Source organism: Nuphar pumila, chromosome 16, assembly GCF_984573655.1.
Source record: "Nuphar pumila chromosome 16, dmNupPumi1.hap1.1, whole genome shotgun sequence".
Lineage (NCBI taxonomy): Eukaryota > Viridiplantae > Streptophyta > Magnoliopsida > Nymphaeales > Nymphaeaceae > Nuphar > Nuphar pumila.
Window position 1 is genome coordinate 65,825,238 of NC_143264.1, and position 22,881 is coordinate 65,848,118.

General features: G+C 37.1%; 1 protein-coding gene across 1 annotated transcript in view; it reads right to left on the minus strand.

The window, feature by feature from the left end:
* Positions 1–213: 213 nt before the first annotated feature.
* LOC149813393 (P-loop containing nucleoside triphosphate hydrolases superfamily protein) overlaps positions 214–22,881 on the minus strand; it is a 146,101-nt gene continuing 123,433 nt past the window's right edge. Inside the window, exon 10 of the mRNA XM_089991251.1 lies at positions 214–306. Within this exon, the coding sequence (XP_089847377.1) occupies positions 265–306 (42 nt within the window). The 3' untranslated portion in view covers positions 214–264. The remainder of the gene's footprint in view (positions 307–22,881) is intronic.

Below are 22,881 nucleotides of genomic sequence, written 5' to 3' on the forward strand. Positions count from 1 at the left end.
GATCAACACAATTAGTCACTAAAATAAACCCACAAAACTTATTGCTCAAAGTGTGAAGGCAAACAATAAAAAATGCATAATGTAATCTCAAAGAAGCAACAGTTTAGAATATTACCATCAAAACTTCTATCATAGTTATTTATAGAGCAACGGAAATCTTCAACTGCTAGGCACTTCTTTGGTTCCTCTAACTCCATGCACAAATTCCCATCTGTCACTACCTCATTTTTTGAATCTTCCGGCAACTGCTCTACATCCATTGGGTCATCCTCCCAAAGCATTTAAGCCACAAACATCCTGCTCAACCTTACAAGATAAAGCCATTTTAGATTCACCACCTAATCTCCTTAAAGCAGAAACTATTAGATGCTGGTTAAAGCAACAATAATTGATTTTCAGAAGACAAAACCATGTGACCTATGTCACACAGACACTTCATGTAGCATGCATATCCCGTGTCAACACGACACGACACTCAGACACTTCATGGACACAGTCAAACCAGTTTCAAACCCAGTCAACATTGTGTCATTCACTTTATCTAATTCCTTTTATGATCTTATTTACTTATTTTGTATTCACCTGAATTCTTTTTCTTTTAAAATGTCATCAATTACAACACATTTCAGTTTCAACCTAGTTTCATTGTTTGATGTTTCCAACTATAGTGATTTAAGATTTTTTCCGTACACATACATACATTTATGTGTGTGGAAGGTCGTGTACCCATGTCCTAATTTTTTAAAATCATCGTATGTACCAAGCGATCCGCATCATGTTCAGTTCCGCATCCGTATCCATGTGATGTAGGCAATGTCTTCCTTGTAGCTCTAACAAAATAACTTAGCCAATACATAATAAATCATGGTCATCTTACATAGAGTTAACCAACATCACAACCAATGCAATGAAAACATAATCACTGTGGAGATTTTGGCTCCAACGAGCAACACAAAGAAAAGCTTATTTACTGATGGAGTGAGAAAGTCAGAAGTCTACTGAAGCAAAGATAATATACACTTAGAAGACTAGCAACAAACAATGAAAACAAAAATAACATGAGATTATCTGATCTTACATAGTTCAATGATTTTTATTGAGCTTATCTCATCTTATATAGTTCAATGATTTTTATTTTTTGCCTTATGTCAATCCTCTCAATAAACAGAACTACTCATTTTCAGATTTAAAAGAAAAATAGCAAAGGCAAGTGAAAGTTTATCTCCAAGTCTTAATTCAGGCTTCAGGGAAAAAAAGACTAAGTTAAGAAAACAGAAGTTTTTTGGGAAACAGCCAAGTGAATGCAACAGGGAAGAAAATATTCCTCCTAGAACTCATAATATCCAAGGAAAGCACAAAGAATAACATGAGTAAACAACCTTCCCAACATGAGACTTGAGAAACAAAGATGTACTTTCGCATTTTGTAGAGAATAATTTGATGTAAAGGACACTAGAAGAGATTAACCAACAATCAACAGAGGTACTATTAATTAATTGCCAAAAATGCTTCAGCATAGAACTTGATAAGAACCAGTTCAAACTGCCAAAAACTGAGAGCAGTTTCATGACATGGCAATTTTAGATTAACAATGCAGCTTGAATTGAGAATATCCCAAAAAAAAAAACGGTATGACAAACATCAGAAGACAAAAGGACTTCCACGTGGTCTACATATAAGCAATGATTAGATGTGAAAACAATTCAGATGTTAACATATACATTGATGAGTAGAGATGGATAATTGATAAGGGAGACACAGCAGATTTATATTTTTTACATAAATGACTCACTTTATCCTAAATACAAAATAAATAAACTTTTAACATTCCCATTTTGATGACCCAACTCCATTCATGGATTCTCATAATGTGATTGATGCTATGTCACATGGGTACGGGAACAGGTGCGGGTACGGAGGGTACAACACGCCAAGTTCAAAAAATGTGGGTACGGGGACACAGCTATATATGTGTGTGTATTAAATGTAAAGGAGAAAGAAGGGCTAAAATGAAATAATAAAAAAAAAGACCGTGTTTTCCTTTTATTATAAAAGGGAAGGGGTACTCTCTCTCTCTCTCTCTCTCTCTCAACGAGAGAGACAAGGTAAACCCAGAGTTACCAGTCGAGGAAGCGGGAGCGAGAAGCGAGGCACTTTCAAAATTTTAGGAAGCGGGAAGCGTGGGATGACTTAGAAGAAAATTACGAACCGTCTCGGAAGCGACCTAGGAAGCGAGGGGGAAGTGAAAAAAAATAAAATTACAAAAAAAAAATGAAAAAAAAGGGAAAGTGTGGGGGAAGAGCGCTTCCCATAAAAGGGAAACATGCTTCCCATTTATGGGAAGCGCGCTTCCCAAAAAAACGCGCTTCCTTGCACATTTTTGAAGCCCAATGTTTCGCGCTTCGGGGAAGCGCACTTTCCCATGCTCCTAGGCGCTTCCGGTAACTCTGGGTAAACCAGAGGGGTGGGGTGGAGGGAGAACAAGAGAGTGATAGAGAGGGGGTAAACCAGAGTTACCGGAAGCTTCTTAGGTAGGTGAGAACCTCGCTTCCCGAAAACTCGCTTCGGAAGCGCGATACTCTTCGCTTTCGAAACTTCATGGGAATCTCGATTCCTCCATGCTTCTTCTATACTTCCCACACGCATGGTTTATGCTTCCTATATGCTTTTCTCAAAAAAAAATCCATGTATTTCATCTCACTTCCCATGTACTTTCTCTAAATTGGTAACCTTTATCGTTAGATTTTAATAAAAAATTAACTCTTTTAGTGAAAAATCATGAAATATAAGAATGATCAATTTTATTTTAGTTTTTATTTGTTTCTTGTTCGATTCCTATTCAGTTACCATATTGCTTTATTTTTTATTCATATTTCTCTTTCAAATTGATACTTCACTTCCCGCTTCCTATAAATTTTAAAATGCATCGCTTCTCGCTTTCGCTTCCTGTATCGTTTCCCGCTTCTGCTTCCTAGTTTGACAACCTTGGGGTAAACCAGAGGGTGGGGGAAATGAGAGAAAGAGAGAGAGAGTACCATAGTGGTCGTCAGGAGGTATTCATGGTGAGGGGGGTTGACAATAGGTCAAACACCCAAAAAAAGTTTGGGTCGAGTTGGGGTTGGACACGACCCACGACATACTCGCACGTCGTGTGGTACCCGTACCTGTGTCCTGTCGTGTCAACACGAGTACGACACCCCATGTGGAGTGTCTGTGTGACATAGGATTGATGGATAACCATCACGGGGAAGGAGAGTGATGGGTCACAAGAGATCATTTAGACCTTAAGCCAATAGAGAAAAAAAAAGATACAATCATATCAAATTCCGTCCAGCTTCTAGATGGAAAAAACAACAAAGATTGTGCTCTGAACTTGAATCTGGTCCAGGTTCATAACAAAATGATTTGGATTGCGTAGGGCACAAGCTGGCCGATTAGCTAGTGCACTCTCACGGGAATCCGGTAGATTAGGCATGTGGAGTGGTTTATTTTATTAGTTTCTTCTACTTTGAGAAAGAAGAGGGCCTCCAAGTACTCCTAGCTTGAGGAAGGAGCCAGCCTCCAAAGGAAATCCCAAAAGGACCAACGACAATTCTCATTCATTGTTGAATCTTACAATACAACACACTATTCTTACACCCCCAACACATACTTGCACATTGAACCCAAAATGGGTTCAAATACTCCAGATTCAACCCAATTATATGGTATGACACTACTACCCTTGACTTTGACCCAACTGGACTCAAATAAGTCCAACATCAAACATACAACTAAGTTAAACTGAGTCTACAACTATGGACTGCTCAAACACTACCATAAGGCAAGTGGGTCGTAACATTCCCCACTCCTTCAAAAGTACCTTCTCCCAAGGCATAAATCCTCAAAATTGTGAATATACATGCTCCACAATTTAGGGCATCACCCTCTTGAGCCTCATCTTCTCTCCTAGTCCATAGAACAAACACTTGTGGGTGATCTATCATAACTTGCACATCTTGCTTGGGCCTTGCCTCTTGTAGTGGGGCTTCCTTGGTGGCTTGAATTTCCACTTTTTTCCCCTCCATGATCAGACTTCATCTTCATGGTTTGAAAGTATCACTTGACGCAGCTAAATGCTTAAAGCCATTGCAATCCCAAAATAATGTTGGCTCTGTCCATAGGAAACACATACAAGTCCATTTGCATCTTCTTGCGTTGTATGTCAAGGACCACACTGGCACACCTTCCTTCACATTGAAACTTGTTGCCATTACATCAAATTGGGGTTGTGGTTGAACCTCACACCCCTTTCTTTGCATTGTTTCATGCACATAAAGTTGTGTAGACCTGGTATCAATAAAGATAGTGACCGGAAAAACTTTATGCTTGCTAGCAACTCGCATGGTTCTAAGATTCGCTACACCAGTCAAGGCATGGTGGGAGATTTCTGGCATGTACTCTGACAACCTTTCACGTGCATATTCTTCATATTCTTCTTCATCCTCTACAATGTATAAATGTAGACTTTTGCATCTATGCTCGAAACTCCACTTTTCATCACAATTAAAACATAGTCCTTGTTATAGCCTTTCTTCCAAGTGCTCTTGAGACATCATCTTTCAGCATGGGTAGTGATTTGCTGAGGTAAGGAAGGGATTTTAGATGAAACCCCAGCATTCTCTTGAGCACCCTCATTAGTTTTAGAAGTGCATTTTCATGAATGGCATACTAGTTATAGTTCGAACTACTGTCTGGCCAACTCCATATGGACGATTGACAATTAAGCTTATCTTCAGGAATGCATGCAACCTCATAGTTTGGAAGAGTGAAACTAGTTGTGTAGCCCGTACATCCACAAATATTTCCTCCTTCAAACCACCAAGGGATCTACAATCAATATATCTTTTGGTCAACCAACCACCAGATTGCACAAGCACTTAAATGGCTTGGTACTGCATTGCATTCCCAGTTACTGAATGCATGATAAATCCACACTGCTCTCTCTCTCTCTCTCTTATGAAAACACTTGATCTTCTAGTCAAGGGTTGACAACCTCCCCTCTCTTTTCTCTGTACCTCACCTCTTTCTCCTTTGTCTCTTGTCACACCTCTTTCCCTCTCCCTTTTCTCTCATTTTGATTTTAGAAACTAGGACAGTGATTGTTTTTCTTATGTTTAATAAGAGAGAGAGTTGTTTTGGGGTATCTAATTTTTCAAAGTTTAGCATATCCAACACTTTGTACCCAACTGACATTAATGTTAATTTCCAAGTAACATTAATAGTGTTTGAATGCAAGTTATGAAAAGGTACATGTCAAAGTGTATAGGTGTGTAACATGTGCAGGTGTGTTTATTTGCACAAGCAATCACATCAGTGTTATTCATCCATCACATAAGTATTATCATGAACCTGAATGGAAGATATCAGGATGGCTAAAACATGGTGTCTAAGATACATATATTATATATATAGGTAAGTAGGTTTTCGGTGAGAATGGAATTTTTCTTATTCCCTAGCAAAATCCAAATACAAGAATCAAATTATGGTCAATTCCAACCCTGAAATCAATTCCATCAAATTTTCTTAATCCAAGCACAAGTTAAATCTTGGTAACTTCATTTCGTTGCTGTAACGACTCCAACTCATACCATTTGAAAATGCGATTTTTTTTTTAAAACCATTGCGATAATCTTCCCAGAAACCAGAGGCCTTTACAGTTTCACTCTCAATTGGATAACCAAACACCACAATAGAGCTTACACTTATCATCCATACCAAACCAAACCATTATTGAAAGAATAAGTGATAAGTCTCGAAACAATTGCATAATTGAAATCCAGAGTGCATAGAGAACCAAATGTAAAAGAAAAATAAAGAAGACTAAGTCACACTGTCCCTCTGTGAACTGTCTAGCAAAAACGTAACACTCGTAACTCTCCCAGAGGCTAGTTGCTTCACTGATCTCCTGCGGCTGCGAAAAACCACAAAAAGAAGATATCAGAAATTCGAAGAATTCTGCGTATGAATCCCTCTAATGAAATAAATGAGCATAAAGAATACAGATAAGAATTCATGCAATATTTTAGAGGTATGCAATTATGACAAATTCATAATTCGATTAAGCATTTATGCATTAAAGACAATTATTAAGCATGAGAAAACATTTAATAAATAACATGGATCACAATTTAAGCAATACAATCATTTAACATGTATTAAGGAACAACATTAAACATTCACCAACATTTAACAGTTAAGAGAATAGGTAAATATGCATGATCTAATGCATAGCAAGAATATGCATGGTTTCAGTGTAATGCATGAGTAAATTATTATCCCTTATTAGAATTTTTTTTTCATATGCATGTCCCTATTAAATGCACACAGTTTAAGTTTCTCTTTTTAATTACTGTTGCCCGCGGATACACCCAACAGGTAAAATCTCCGATGTCAAGTTAGGTTCTCAAGGTAGCTTAGCACACAATTTGTATTTTATTACTTGATTCCAAACTTAGCCCTCGACCGAAACAACCTTCAAAACATTAGACCACTCATCTAATGTCGGGGAAACTAGGGACCACCCATCCACAAGTGTCACTTTTCCTGTTATACCAAAACAACAGCTGTGTATATGTTAAATTATATACCTTATCACCTAATGTAATATATATATATTTTATATATATAAGGTAATACATATACATATATTAATATATATGTATATGTATCTACTTTTTATATATATAAAATATATATATTTCTTATTTTTTAGTCATAGGGGTAGTTTCATCTTTTCTTCCATTTTACGCACATTCACCTTTTGAATGTGTTTGTAATTTCTTTTTACTTTTTCTTTTTCTTTATTTTTATTTCTTTTATTTTTTACTTAAAGGAACCTTGGGGGGCCCACTCAAATAGACGTTGGGCCCCTCCAACGGTCACTTTTGTGACCGTTGGAGGGGCTCCAACGTCTATGAGTGGAGCCCCTCCAAGGCTCCCTTTTGGATTGTTATAAATAGGGGCTCTCCCCTTGTATTCTCTCATGGCTTTGAGTCAAAGCCCAAGTTCTCAATAAATTGATTCCATTGTTTTTATGCCTTTGTGCATTTGTGAGTTATTTGTGGGTTGTGCTTTTTGTGCACAAGTATTCTAAAGTGTTCTTATTGTGCTTTCGTGGTGGGTTCTATATCAAGAATATTAAGGTCTTGATATTAGTATCTTGTTGAAGATACTTTTACATGGTATCAGAGCCTCGTTGGAAGAAAGAAGATCGTGTATCTCGCCTCTTGTGAAGCACCTCGAAAATCGTGCCCTCAAGCTAGTGAAGTTTTTGAGTAAAGCATTTGCTCCGGGCAATATTTTAGAAGCAACTTTCGTCAAGAAAAGGTTGAAAATCCGTTAAGGTACGCTTTATTTTTCATCTTCTCCTCTCCATAATGGGTGAAAAAGACTCCCACTTCTCCCTTGGTTTTAAACTTAGTGGTTCAAACTACCATGTTTGGGCCGGCAACATGGAAGCCCATATCAAAGGGAAAGGTCTTTGAGGTTATGTTCAAGGTTCCATATCGGAACCCGAACCCAAGCTTTCTATTATAGAGAAAGGGGAAATCAAGATTCTTGAAGGAGAAGATAGACAAAAGGCCTTAGAAGAATATTCCAAGAGGCATGATGAGTGGGAAATGAAGAACTTCAAAATATTGTCTTGGATTTTTTCGTCCGTAGAAACCAAGATCAATGCCAACATCATCAAATTTAAAAGGGCCTCCGAAGCTTGGTTATACCTTGAAAAAATGTATACGTCAAGGGACTTGTCTCACAAATACTACCTCCAAAAGAAAGCCTTGACTCTTCAACAAAATGATTTATCTATTCGGGAATATTTTGCCGAATTATCATCTATTTGGGACGAGCTTGCCATGCTCGAACCAAAATGGAGCGGAGAAACTATTGAATTAAGGCACAAACAACTAGAGGAAGATCGTTTCTTCAACTTCTTAAATGGTCTTAGACCCGAATTTGAGCAAATTCGGTCATCCCTTCTATCGGCTTTTACCTCCCCATCTATTGAAGATGTCATCACCAAGCTAAGTGGTGAGGAAACACGTATGGGGATTAGTAAAAATAACCCAAGTATTCTTGCTACACCTTCTCAAAATGACTATGAAGTGGTCAATGCCGTGTCAAGACCCGGTAATAATTTGAAGACCTACAAACCGCCCCATTTCAAACATCAAGGGAAAAATGATCGATATGGCAAGAGAGATTATAGCAAATTAACTTGCCATTTTTGTAAAGAACCGGGACATATCAAACCCAATTGTCCCAAATGGAAGAAGTTCCTCGCCGCGGCTTTAGCATCCCAATCGGAGGAACGGCCTTCAACATCAAATGAACCTCTTTCGCTTCATCAAATTATGGATGCTCTTCAACCTCTTCTCAAAGGAGGCACTTCTGGAGCCGCCATGTCATCTTCTTCCTCTCTTGGTAAGACATCTTGGCTACTTGATTCTGGTGCTTCGTTCCATATGACTCCAAGTCATTGTTTTCTTTCTAATTATTCTGAAAATCGTCTTCCATCTTTTGTCTCAACCGCGGATGGAACCCCTCTTGAAATTAAAGGAATGGGCAATTTTGAAAAACAAGATTTTTTTATCCCAAAAATTCGTCTTATTCCAAACAACAACAACAACAACAACAACAACAACAACTACGCCTTCATCCCAAAACAATTGGGGTCAGCGATATGAACCAAAAAAGAAATTCATTTTGGGTCTTCCACATGAATCCTTTTCCTCCAATCATTTCTATCCAACGCCATGTCCTCGGTGAGGTTCAAAGCATTCATATCCTTTCCTATCATCTCCATCCAAGTCTTCCTAGGCCTACCCCGACCTCTTTTAACTAATATATTTTCCCATTTCTCCAACCTTCTAACTGGAGCATCATTAGGCCTTCGCCGAATATGTCCAAACCACCGTAAACGATTCTCTCGCATCTTATTTTCAATGGGTGCAACACCTACCTTCTTACGTATCTCTTCGTTCCGAATCTTATCTTTTATTGTATTTCCACACATCCATCTAAGCATCCGCATCTCAGCTACACTCATTTTTTGAATATGATGTCTCTTGGCAGCCCAACATTCCGTACCATATAGTAAAGCGGGTCTAATAGTCGTCCTATAAAACTTTCCCTTCAACCGCAATGGCATTCTACGATCGCACAGCACTCCAGTAGCACTTTTCCATTTCATCCACCCAACCTTTATCCTATGATTTACATCTCCATCAATTTCTCCATACTTTTGAATGATGGATCCCAAATATTTGAAATAATCATTCACCGGTATATCTTGCTCACCAAGCTTCACTACACTCCCATCACTACTTCGTTGCTTACTAAACCGACATTCCATATATTCCAAAGCTAAACTTAAATTTACTTTCCGTTTCTCAACTCTCGGACTATGGTTGCGATATAAAGTTCTCTTCTAATAAATGTTGGATACAGGATCGCCAGTCCGGGAAATTGATTGGGGAAGGCTCTAGGAGAGGAGACCTCTACTATGTTGATTTTCTTAAAATTCCTAAGAATCAATTTTGTAATGTTGCTCAAAACAAAGATATTCATGTATGGCATAAGAGATTGGGTCATCCCAACATTGTTAAAATCTCTTATTTGCCTTTTATTAAGCATCTTTGTAATGAAAATTTTGTTTGTAATGAATGTATTCTTGGAAAAATGAGAAGTCTTCCTTTTCCTCAAAGATCCATGTTTACAACAAAACCTTTTGAAATCGTTCACTCCGATGTATGGGGTCCAGCTCCGGTGATATCCAAGGGAGGTTTTTCTTACTATGTTATCTTTGTGGATGATTTCACTAGGTTTAGTTGGATATATTTTCTTAAACATAAATATGAAGTTTTTTCAACCTTTAAAACATTTCATATGATGGGTTTAAATCAATTCAATGGAAATTTTAAAATTTTTAGAACCGATTCGGGTGGCGAATACCTTTCCAATGAATTTAAAAGCTATCTTGAAAACTATGGAATTCTTCATCAAAAGTCTTGTCCCAAAACCCCCCAACAAAATGGGTTGGCTGAACGGAAACATAGGCATATTATTGAAACCACACGAACTTTGCTCATTTCTCAAAATATACCGAAAAAACTTTGGGCGGAGGCCGCTCTTACTTCTGTCTATTTCATAAATAGACTTCCATCTAAAAACTTGAACAAGATTTCCCCGTTTGAAAAATTATACGAAAAAGAACCTGATTATAGCAGGTTAAGGGTTTTTGGATGTAAATGTTTTGTCCTTACTGATAAAAATGACAAACTCTCCCCTAAGGCCATTCCTTGTGCCTTTCTTGGTTACTCTGAAACTCATAAAGGTTTTCGCTGTTATGATGTTAAGAGTGATAAACTTTATGTTTCTAGAAATGTAAGCTTTTTGGAAAATGTTAGTGGTTTCGAAAAACTTGAAACTAATGACGAGAATATAGATTATTCTTTTCTGTTTGATTTATTAACTGAAGATGATGATACTAGCGATGATGAAACAAATCAAAATGATGAAACTCATACTGATCAACCCATTAATGAAGAACCACATAGAGATCCTATAACCTATTCTCATAGAGATAGGAGTACTTTTAGAAGTGCCCTCGAAAGATATGATAATGAGTCTACCCCTTCAAGTGAAGGAAATCTTCGTAGGACCGAAAGATCAAGAAAACCCCCTTCTAAGTTCATCTCATATGAATTTTTTTCACCAAAATATAGAGCCTGTCTAAGCGCCATTCACTCGTACATAGAACCTAGGGATTTTGAGGAAGCACGAAAATACCCAGAATGGATAGTTGCTATGAATAATGAACTTGAAGCCCTAAAGAAAGCGAAAACCTGAGAGTTTCAAGACCTTCCTAAAGATAAGAAAGAAATAGGATGTAGATGGGTATTTAAAGTCAAAACTAAGTGTGATGGGTCTCTTGAGAGATATAAGGCCCGCTTAGTAGCAAAAGGATATGGTCAAAAATATGGGATTGATTATGAGGAGACTTTTGCCCCCGTTGCTCGGATGGTCACCGTCCGATGTCTTATAACCGTTGCTTCAATAAATAAATGGAACATCTATCAGATGGATGTTAAGAATGCGTTTTTAAACGGAGATCTAAACGAAGAAGTATATATGGATGCTCCTCCTGGAATGGAGTATCCTAAAGGGAAAGTGCTTCGTCTTCGGAAAGCATTGTATGGTTTTAAACAAGCTCCCAAAGCTTGGTATGATAGGTTTAACTCCGTGATGTTAGATAATGGTTTTTCATCATGCTTTACTGATACTGCTTTGTTTGTTAGAAAGTCTAATGCAGGGATTGTTATTCTGTTGCTATATGTGGACGACATGCTTATTACTGGGAGTGATTCTAAAGGGATTAAAAGCATAAAGTCCATTTTAAAGGATAAGTTTGAAATGTCTGACTTGGGTTTCTTAACTTATTTTTTGGGTATTGAGGTTGCATACTCTCATAGAGGGTATTTTTTGTCTCAAACTAAGCTTGCATCTGAGATTATTGACAGGTCAGGTATTATAGATGATAAAATTTGTGAAACTCCTGCTATAGTAGGAGCAAAAATGAAGATTGATGATGGTGTTCCTCTCTCCGATCCTACTCCCTACAGGCAACTCGTAGGATCGTTGATGTATCTAAGTATCACCAGACCAGATATCTCACATGCGGTGCATACGGCAAGTCAATTTCAGCATGCACCAACTTCTGTTCACATGGGTGCTATCTTACGTGTCGTAAGATACCTAAAGCACACTATTAATAAGGGAGTTTTTCTGTCTTCTTCTTCTGAATTAAGGTTAATTGCTTATACTGACTCTGATTGGGGAGGTGACCCAAATAACCGTCACTCCACCACTGGTTTTTGTGTTTTCTTAGGAGACTCATTAATCTCATGGAGATGCAAGAAGCAGCAAAAGGTGTCTCTATCATCAACTGAAGCCGAATATCGTGCCATGACAACTACTACCATGGAAATTGTTTGGATTCACCAATTGCTGGAAGACATGGGAATCACTATTGAAGGACCTACCAAGCTTTGCTGTGACAACAAAAGTGCGTTTTATATCGCCAAAAATCACACCTTTCATGAGCGGACCAAACACATAGAGATGGATTGTCATTATGTTCGAGAGGCGTACCTCAAGGGAATCATTGACCTTCCATATGTCACGTCCGAATATCAATTGGCGGATTTCTTCACCAAAGCCTTGTGTGCTCCGCGTTTCAACTTTCTTCTTAGCAAACTCTCGGTCATCCTGCCCTAAGTTTGAGGGGGGGTGTTAAATTATGTACCTTATCACCTAATGTAATATATATATTTTATATATATAAGGTAATACATATACATATATTAATATATATGTATATGTATCTACTTTTTATATATATAAAATATATATATTTCTTATTTTTTAGTCATAGGGGTAGTTTTGTCTTTTCTTCCATTTTACGCACATTCACCTTTTGAATGTGTTTGTAATTTCTTTTTACTTTTTCTTTTTCTTTATTTTTCTTTTATTTTTTACTTAAAGGAACCTTGGGGGGCCCACTCAAATAGACGTTGGGCCCCTCCAACGGTCACTTTTGTGACCGTTGGAGGGGCTCCAACGTCTATGAGTGGAGCCCCTCCAAGGCTCCCTTTTGGATTGTTATAAATAGGGGCTCTCCCCTTGTATTCTCTCATGGCTTTGAGTCAAAGCCCAAGTTCTCAATAAATTGATTCCATTGTTTTTATGCCTTTGTGCATTTGTGAGTTATTTGTGGGTTGTGCTTTTTGTGCACAAGTGTTCTAAAGTGTTCTTATTGTGCTTTCGTGGTGGGTTCTATATCAAGAATATTAAGGTCTTGATATTAGTATCTTGTTGAAGATACTTTTACAGTCTACACACCACCCTCAGGCAAAGTGGCGGACCCTCCTTGAAACCGTGGCTAGGAGAAAGAACCTCAATATCGAGTTTAGGGGCAATAACAATGCACACAGAGTTTTTGTATTCTCATGGTTTTCCCAAAACCGCAACTCCAAGAGTCCCGTACTCCCGACAAGACATCTTAGAAAGTACATTACACTGTTCTTTTATTTTTATTAGATTATTATTATTCAATTTCTTTAATTTGCAACACAACATGCAAACAAAGGCAACAACTCGCATCTACCCTTGCGAGAGCCATCACAGGACTCCCGCCCGTGGAAACAATAGAATAGTGCAATACAATGCAATAAAAATAAATGTGATTTTTGCGATGCATTTAAAAGTAATAAAGGAGCAAACCATAGCTCGAGGCTCTCCAGGCCTACGATGATTCATTTCGAACATCGATGCACCATAGGCAAAAACCATAACAGTGTGCAATATACGCAACGATATTAAGATGTTTCCAAATGCACAATCATTCGTACAAATTTAATAATGTGCATGAGCCACCATACTCATGCACATACTAAAGCAGTATCATACCATTACGACTAATGCATAATGATATAACCCACACTATTATGGCACCACTATGGTTCATCCGAATTGCATGCTCCGATATGAACCCACTTTTGCTTACCTTGTTATTCTTGATCCTAAAGAGCAATAGTTTCGACTCTCATGAACAAATCAAGCATGTGATAGTTAAACTTTAAATTCAATAAGTTTAGCACATCATGTACAATGCGATATAGATGATTCCACTGGGATTTCGCAAGATTGAAATAGTGGTCAGCAGACCCACTAGTGTCATTGCTTAGCGGGACGACAAACACAACCAGCCACTAGATGGGGTTCAATAATAAATCAACAATTAGAACATTAACGCAAGAGTTTGATAATAGATTTAAAGGATTCAATGGTATTTACAGAAAAGTGCTTGACAACAACGCATACACAACATTCATTCAAGACATGTAACCAATGACTAATTTTGCAACATTGATGACAGGAAACAAAACAATTTTTTCTATTCAGACCAAACAAAGGAAACACTGATAACATTTGATTGCTAAATAGATTTTTCCATTGATCGATAATCTAAACTTATTTATATACTGTAAATCAAATTCAGTCACTTAGAGAAAACACCAAAAATAAGAGGTGAATAATAGAAATTCATCACCAAGAAGTTACACCAATCTACAATGCAATATCAGCAAGCATGAGCTTGCTTACAAGGTAGCTATCCAGGCTACTTAAAATGAAATTCTACCTTCATGATGTTGCTTACTCTTCTTTCACTCAATTTCATATATTTCGATAATTTCAAGGACCCAAACACCTACGAAACATCTCTTCTCAATGGCATCCATAAATAGGCACGCTACCTCTCACGATTAAAACCAAATAATACCAATTTTTCCTTTCCCAAGGATTATAACCTAATAAAACAATTTGCAGTTTTTTTTTTATAGTTACCTCTCATTGTTTTTTTTTTTACTCTTCAGTTGCTTCTAATCTCAAACAGAAATTTAAGCCCAAGTATTACTGATTTAAGGAATATCTTTCTTTCCGTAGTGACAATGATAAACTAGAACCTGTGAACACCCCAAATTTTCCCAAAAATCCAAAAATTCCTTCTTTGCCCCTAACCTCCGTCTTCTGAGTAATCAGGTCAATTTTTAACCAAAAATTTCATTCATTCCTTGAATTCGTTAGAATTCGGACTCAAAGTCTTATCTCTGACCCAATTTTGATTTGAATCGGATCCAAACCCCTTTTTGAGAAAAATTTTAAAAATAAAAACCCGAATTATCAAAAAACTCTCTTTTGTATAAATTTATCAAAAATACAAAAAAAATAGTCTTGTCTCTCGTATCGCTTAGGCCTTAGGGTTTTTACTTCCAAAAATGACAAAAAAAATCAAATCAGAAAAGACCAAGAAAAGAATAAAAAAAAAATCAGAATAGTAAAATTGCAGAAAAATGACTTTAAAAACCCGTTTTGAGAAAAATTTATTTAAAAAGACCCTTTTTGGAAAATTTTGGAAAAAAAAAACACTCCTTTACAAAGCCGAGTTAGGGTTTTCAGACCCTCTCTCTCGCTTTCTCTCCATTCCTTCATCTCCCTCTCTCGCCCGAACCCTCCAGGGCCAACCCTCCATGTGCGACCATCCTCCATCGCCCTCCATCTCCAAACCCCCCATCCTCCGCCATCGATGCCTAACGGCACCCTCCTCCTCCAGCCGCTCATCTTCAACGAACCGCCTTTCCGAATCTCCTTCTCCCTCTTTAAAAGGGGCACGAAGGAGAAGCCTTCACTACCCGTTTTCACCCCAGCATCCTTCTATTCTTCATGCATCGGAATCCATCTTCTACCCCTCCATCTTCTTCTTCTCGACCCGTCACCACCTCCGCACCCTTCTCTTACTCTGATGGAAAAACATATGCCCTTCCTACCTTTTCTCCTGCCTCCCTCCTTCTTTCGTTCTTAGTTTTCTCTTTTCCCTTGTTATACCTGGTCGACTGAAGGCACCAATTATCCCCTGCAAGCAAGAAGGCAGAAGGCACCTCTCCTCCTTCAGTTAAAGTAAAGAATCCGGTAAGAACCTATCCTTTTTTCTCTGTTATCGTTTTTACTTTCAGATTCCTCTGTTTGGCCCCATTAAAGCATACCCTGTAACCCCGATTTGCATATAGCAATGTCGGATTACACTATGCAATACCAAGGGAATGATCGACTCCAACATGTTTTCGGTTCTTCTTTAATATTTTGTTGTTTTTCTTATGATTTCAGTCTATAGTCGGTCTTTACCTTATCTGATTTCCTACTGTTATTCTGATTTTCTACCTATTCTGACTCTAATTAGCGTTTGCTTCTTTGTCTTTGAATTGTTTCTTTCCCTGTTTTAGCTTATTTTTAATTTTTTTTTCTCTTTTTTTTTTCTTATTATTTATGGTTGTTGTTCAATTCTTGTTTGATCCATGCCCTGCTTCATGTCTTAGAATCACTTCATCTTTTACTTCCATCCTAGCTTCAACTGCTATTTCATGTTAATCCATTTCGATTTCTATTTTCCTTTTTTATTTTTATTATTTTTTTTTCTTCTTCTTCCGTTTGATTCCTGTTTCGTTTCATACCTTGTTTCTCAATCACTTCTTCCTTGTTTTACTTTTATTTTGGATTTTTATCTATTTCGGTTAGCTTCGATGTTCACCGACGACCTCCCATTAATTCCTGTTTTATCCTCTGTCGCCCCTTTCATTTGCTTCCTGTTTTCAATCCAATTACTCGCCGTACATAACTTCTCGGTTACCCTATTGATTTCTCCAGTTGATTCCAAATCCCTGGTTTATGTTCCATTTGCTGCTTTACATTATGCATCATATTGTCTGTAACTGATTAGCGTTAGATGTTATCTTATTTATTTTCTCTGAAATATGTTGAATGGTGATATCCAGACGTCTCTCCTAATTTATCTTTATTGTAGCAATGCACCATCTCCCTTTACTTAGTGTCTTCATTTGTTTAACCTTGAATTGCTCATTCAATCCACATAGAATCTGCCTGCCATGAAAGATTTTTTTTTTTTACATTGAATGTCGATTGCCCTGAGAAGGGTCTTGTTGGATCCATCAAAAATAAGGGCTGGGGTCCTGGCAAAATCTTAGTTAGGAAATCACTTAAGGGATAATATGAATCATCCTGAATTCCAGAACTAAATATAGTTCAATGGGGTCGTTTGTGATACTTTTTTTTTCTCTCTCTACAAGCCCATTGACGTTTACTTGTTTCACAACTTTAGAAATATCGAAGGATACTGTTCTACCCACCCTGAGTATGTAATCTTTTTTTTTCTTTTCCTGTAATGGGTCTGCTTATCAATTCTTTCTTTCTTAAAGAAGGACCTGGGAGAGATGGCGTGAGACTTGTGTCAAATCCCAACAGGCTTTCGTTTCAGTATGAAATAAGGCTCGAGTAGACCAGGTCTTAGCAAACATAAATGGCCGTAGTGATTTATCCAGACAGCTCCCCAGCATGGTTAGTATAAAAGGTTAACCCGATCTGCGAAAACGCCTGAATCCACCAGGTTCCCATATTGTTAGACATAATGGCACAATAGGTATCGATAATTCTGAGATTTAGATGGATCGGCGGTTTCAGCCATTGAGTATAATGATATCCTTTCATGCTACTGCCAAAACCCCCTGCATATCTCTCTTTCTGCTAACTTTCACCTAACAGTCACACCAAGGCTGGGTCCAGCTCTCGAATCTTTCGGGAGAGAGCAATTTCTGGTTGATGGGATAAAAGAAACTGTATTAACATTTTTGCAGCTCATACGTTGTGCTGTGTGGGAGCTGACCAACCTGCAGAAATTGTTGGTGGTTCCACAAAGGATCTGGATTCTGGAACATGAACAAGCAATCAGATTTGCCTTGTGAAGACATCTTCTTTTGTTCCTGCATTGATATTTACAAATGTTCTTTAGTGTTTTTGCAAGTCCATTCCATATAGGCCCTACCACCTCCTCTACGGTTATCACTTCATGTTCTGTTTTATCATGTAGCATTCAGGTCCTTAAACTCCAGTATATTTTTCCCTGTTGTAGCATCATTCAGTAGGATTCCCTATTTGGTGTATGCATTTCTCTTAGGTAGTCTTTTGCATTCATTCTGATATATGTATTTACAATGCAATGCCTGCAATTACCACTGTTTGTTCCTTGTTTCACCCCACAGCCCATTTATTGTTCATCCATCTTCCTGTTTCATAATACAACCACTATTACACTGCTCATTTTAACATTTTGGCACATTCTCATTTGCTTCTACCATGTGCATTAGTTCTTTTATTGTGGCAATTCGTGTTTTGTTCATGTTTTAATATATTTAAATTTATTGATTCAATTCCCATTTCATTACCATAATCTACATTTTTTTTCAACAACTGTACATTCGTTGATGTACTGTATCAATACACCTCCAACCTTCACAGCACCAACTGCTGCCTTCATTCACCTTCATCAAAACCACGCCTTCAGCATCCACCCATCTTCACATCAATTCAACCTCCCTGCCATTTCCAGCCCACTGAGTATCACATAACATTCATTTAATTCCCTGTCATTCCTGTACATCTATTTAATTTCCTGTTATTTAGTTTACTGTTAGCTGCAATTATCATATTACCAGCAATACCCCCTGCACACATATCCAGTAGGTATGCTCTATCCCTTACACCTGTGTCTTGGCCATTATCTTGCATTTCCTTCACCAGCACCTCAAAATACAGTATACTTTCCCTAGTATTTGCTGCACAACACATGTCAGCACTACACCGTTTCTTAAGCCTGTGACTCCCTGCATTCCAATACAGCTACATTCTTTTTTATTTTACAGGTGCACTTTGTCATCCTCACCAACACACATCTCCTACCAATTACACTATTTACCCTGTAGCCTGTACACCCAGTTTTTTTTTCTACTCAATCACGTCCATCTCATGTCTTTTTTTTTTTTGTTCTGTTCTGCTGAATCTCTGTTATGAGATCAATTGGCTGGAGCCAATTCAATAGTTCGTTTATCGGACAACACCATGGGTCTGTCATTATACTGATCCATCGAAAACCACGTATTGGCTTAAGGTAAGTCAGGGTTATTCGGTTTGGCTGTTGATGTAAGCTGGGTTATTTTTAGCCGTTAAACTTTCTGATCATATAGTCATCTGCAACCTCTTTTCTCACTGAAATTTTTATCCTTTATTTGTTCATAAACATTATTTCAGTACATTATTCATGATGCATTTTTCATCAGTAGGCATGTTTGTAGAGCAGGTAGTTAAGGAAGTTGATTGGTGTCTAAAGAAGGATTCAGAATCAATGTGGAATAAGATAGCGGGTGGCATGAGAAAGGTGGCTAAGGAGGTATTAGGTGAGTCTAAAGGCGGTGCACCGCTAGGTAAGGATACATCGTGGTGGAACGAGGATGTCAAATTAGCTATTAAGGTTAAAAAAGAGTGTTATAGAAATCTTAGTAAGAGTCGTGATAATGAGAATTTGGAGAAGTATATGATAGCAAAGAAGGAAGCGGAAAAAATAGTTCGGAACGCGAGGGATAAGGTATATAAGGAGGTTTATGATAAGTTGGATACCAAAGAGGGCGAGAAGGATATTTATAGGCTTACAAAGATGAGAGATAAGAAATCGAGGGATCTGGGTATGGTTAGATGTATCAAAGATGAAACGCAAAGGGTTTTAGTCAAAGATGAGGAGATTAAGGAGAGATAGAAAGATTATTTTGATAAGCTATTTAATGAAAGACATGCTCAGGATCTTGGAGACTTGTCCATTCCTTTTCATGAGATGAATCGTGACTTCATGCGCAAGATTCAAAAGAAAGAAATTGCAGAGGCTTTGAAGAAAATGAAATCAAGAAGGGCAGTTGGCCCAGATGGTATACCTATCGAGGCTTGGAAATGCTTGGGAGAGAAAGGTTTAGAATGGTTGACAAATCTTTTTAACAAGATTTGGCGGACAAATAAGATGCCTAATGAGTGGAGGAAGAGTACTTTGGTACCTCTATATAAGAATCAAGGTGACATACAAGATTGCACAAACTATCGTGGTATAAAACTCATGAGTCATACTATGAAACTTTGGGAGAGGGTGATTGAGTCTAGGTTGAGGAAGGTTGTCATGATATCGGAGAATCAATTTGGTTTTATGCCTTGAAGATCAACTATGGAAGCTATACATCTTCTTAGACAACTTATTGAGAGAAATAGAGAGAGGAACAAAGATTTGCATATGATTTTTATTGATTTGGAGAAGGCATACGATAGAGTACCTAGGGACGTTCTCTGATGGACAATGATGAAGAAAGGTGTTTCTCTTAAGTACATTAGTATAATTAAAGATATGTATGAAGGAGTAATAACCAATGTCCGCACTTGTGGAGGGGTAACAACCAATTTTCCTATAACGGTTGGGTTACATCAAGGATCTGCTTTAAGCCCTTTCCTATTTGCTATAGTGATGGATGAGCGTACGAAATCAATTCAAGAAAATGTGCCGTGGTGTATGTTGTTTGCTGATGATATTGTTTTGATTGATGAGTCTAGAGCTGGGGTTAATGCTAAGTTAGAATTATGGAGACAGACATTGGAAGCAAGAGGTTTTAAGTTGAGTAAGAATAAGACAGAATACATGGAATGTCGGTTTAGTAAGCAACGAAGTAGTGATGGGAGTGTAGTGAAGCTTGGTGAGCAAGAAATACCGGTGGATGATTGTTTCAAATATTTGGGATCTATCATTCAAAAGTATGGAGATGTAAATCATAGGATAAAAGTTGGGTGGATGAAATGGAAAAGTGCAACTGGAGTGTTGTGCGATCGTAGAATGCCATTGCGGTTGAAGTAAAAGTTTTATAGGACGACTATTAGGCCCGCTTTACTATATAGTACGGAATGTTGGGCTGCCAAGAGACATCATATTCAAAAAATGAGTGTAGCTGAGATGCGTATGCTGAGATGGATGTGTGGAAATACAATAAAAGATAAGATTCGGAACGAGGAGATACGTAAGAAGGTAGGCGTTGCACCCATTGAAAATAAGATGAGAGAGAATCGTTTACGGTGGTTTGGACATATTCGGCGAAGGCCTAATGATGCTCCAGTTAGAAGGATGGAGAAATGGAAAAATATATTAGTTAAAAGAGGTAGGGGTAGGCCTAGGAAGACATGGATGGAGGTGATAGGAAAGGATATGAATGCTTTGAACCTCACCGAGGACATGGCATTGGATAGAAATGATTGGAGAAGGATTCATGTGAAAGACCCAAAATGATTTTCTTTTTTGGTTCATATCGCCGACCCCAATTGTTTTGGGATGAAGGCGTAGTTGTTGTTTGTTTGTTGTTTGTTTAGGCATGAGTATTTCACTCGTCACATCTTAAGATTATATAATTTCCTATATATCATGTACTAATCTATCTTTTTCGCAGGATTGTTAAATTCCTTCCCTGATGATATGTTACTTCATGTTAATTCATTCAGTTTTTTTTAGGAAAGCGCAAATATTCCTTCCCAGATTAGAGGTTTCAGTTTAAAGATTGTAATAAATTAAACTTAATAAGATTTCTTATACTTCCAGCTTTTAGATAGAATGAATGAGCATTGTAAATATCATAAATTACCTGTTTCATATCATTTTCTTCTTTTATTTTCAAAAATTCACAAATGGGGTACACGAATGGCACGTGCACCATTCTAATAAAAGGTGATTAAATCCTAAGTTGATGATTTACATCAATGGCCATAGTCAGGATGTGAACAAAACTTAGGATTTTCATCTTTTATGGAATAACATTGGATCCACACTGGATCTCTTTCTAAAAATCATTATATTTTCAAATATTTTCTTCTTTTATTAGGGTTTAACTTAAATTAACTCAAGATATATATCAATGGCCATAGTCAGGATATATTGAGAGCTAATTTCATTTTAAACTCTCTAAAAGCACCAAAAATGTATTTTATTCTTCACCTGAATTTAAATGTGGTTATTATATAATATATCCAATGACCATAGCCAGGGATATATTATATCTTCAACCTCATTCTTAATTCATTTAAAGAATAGAATAGCTTTTTAAAATCAAATTTCAAAATTATTCAAATTCATTCATAATTTAGGATAGAATTGCATCATATTTTCAAAATTCTTTTTCAAAGACCCAAGTGATTTGGAACATCTTTCTTCAAACTTCTATTTCAAATTCCAATTCTATCTCAATTTCAAAGTCCAATTTGTTTTTTGAATTTCAAAATCAATTTATATTCGAAATTCCAATTCAATTCAAAATTCAAAATTTCAAAGTTCAAATTTAACTTTAAAGTTTCTGATTCATTCTCAAAATCAAAATCAAGTTTATCTTCTTATCTTCAATCACAGTTTGAGATTGATTCTGAATCTCAAAATCTAAATCTTCCTAAAGTTTTAAAATTCAATCTGGGTTTTCAAAACCCAGATCCATCTTTAAAAGGTCCTATTTGGACTTTTCAGAATCCGAATCAAAAATTAGATCCTAATCACAACTTGGATCCAGACTTCCAAGTATAATCTCTACTTTGGATCTCGAATTTCAGATCCAATTCCATTGTAGGATCCAGAATCCAACTTCACTTTGGATCTCAGACTTCAGATCCAATTCCATTTTAGGATCCAGAATCCAACTTCACTTTGGATCTCAGACTTCAGATCCAATTCCATTTTAGGATCCAGAATCCAACTTCACTTTGGATCTCAGACTTCAAATCGAAATCCATTTTAGGATCCAGAACCCAACTCTACTTTGGATCTCAGACTTCAGATCCAAATCCATTTTGGGATCCAAAACCCAATTCTACTTTGGATCTCAGACTTCAAATCCAAAATCCATCTTAGGGTTCAAAGTCCAACTCTATCTTAGATCTCAGACTTCAGATCCAAATCCCATCTTGATTCCGATTCTTAAATCCAATTCCATTTTTCATCTCAGATTTCCAATTCCATTTCATTCCAAAATCCAAGTTTATCTTGATTCTCAAAATTCCAAAAACCAATTCTATTCCTTAATTCTATTTTGATTTTCTCGAATCTTATTCTGATTTCAAGGTTCACAACTGAAATTCAAATTACATCCCAAATTTCATCTTTATCTCGATTCAAAATTCTAAAATCAAAGTCCATTCATGTCTTTGAGATTTCCTTTCTTCTCATTTTTATCTCATCTTCAAATCATTCCTTTCAAAGTCCAGATTTATTTTCCCAAACTCTGATCATTCCAAAACTTAGAACTTTAAATCTTAAAATTCTAAGTTAGAAACCATTTTTTAACTCTATTTATCAGAAACACTTGGAGATTTCCA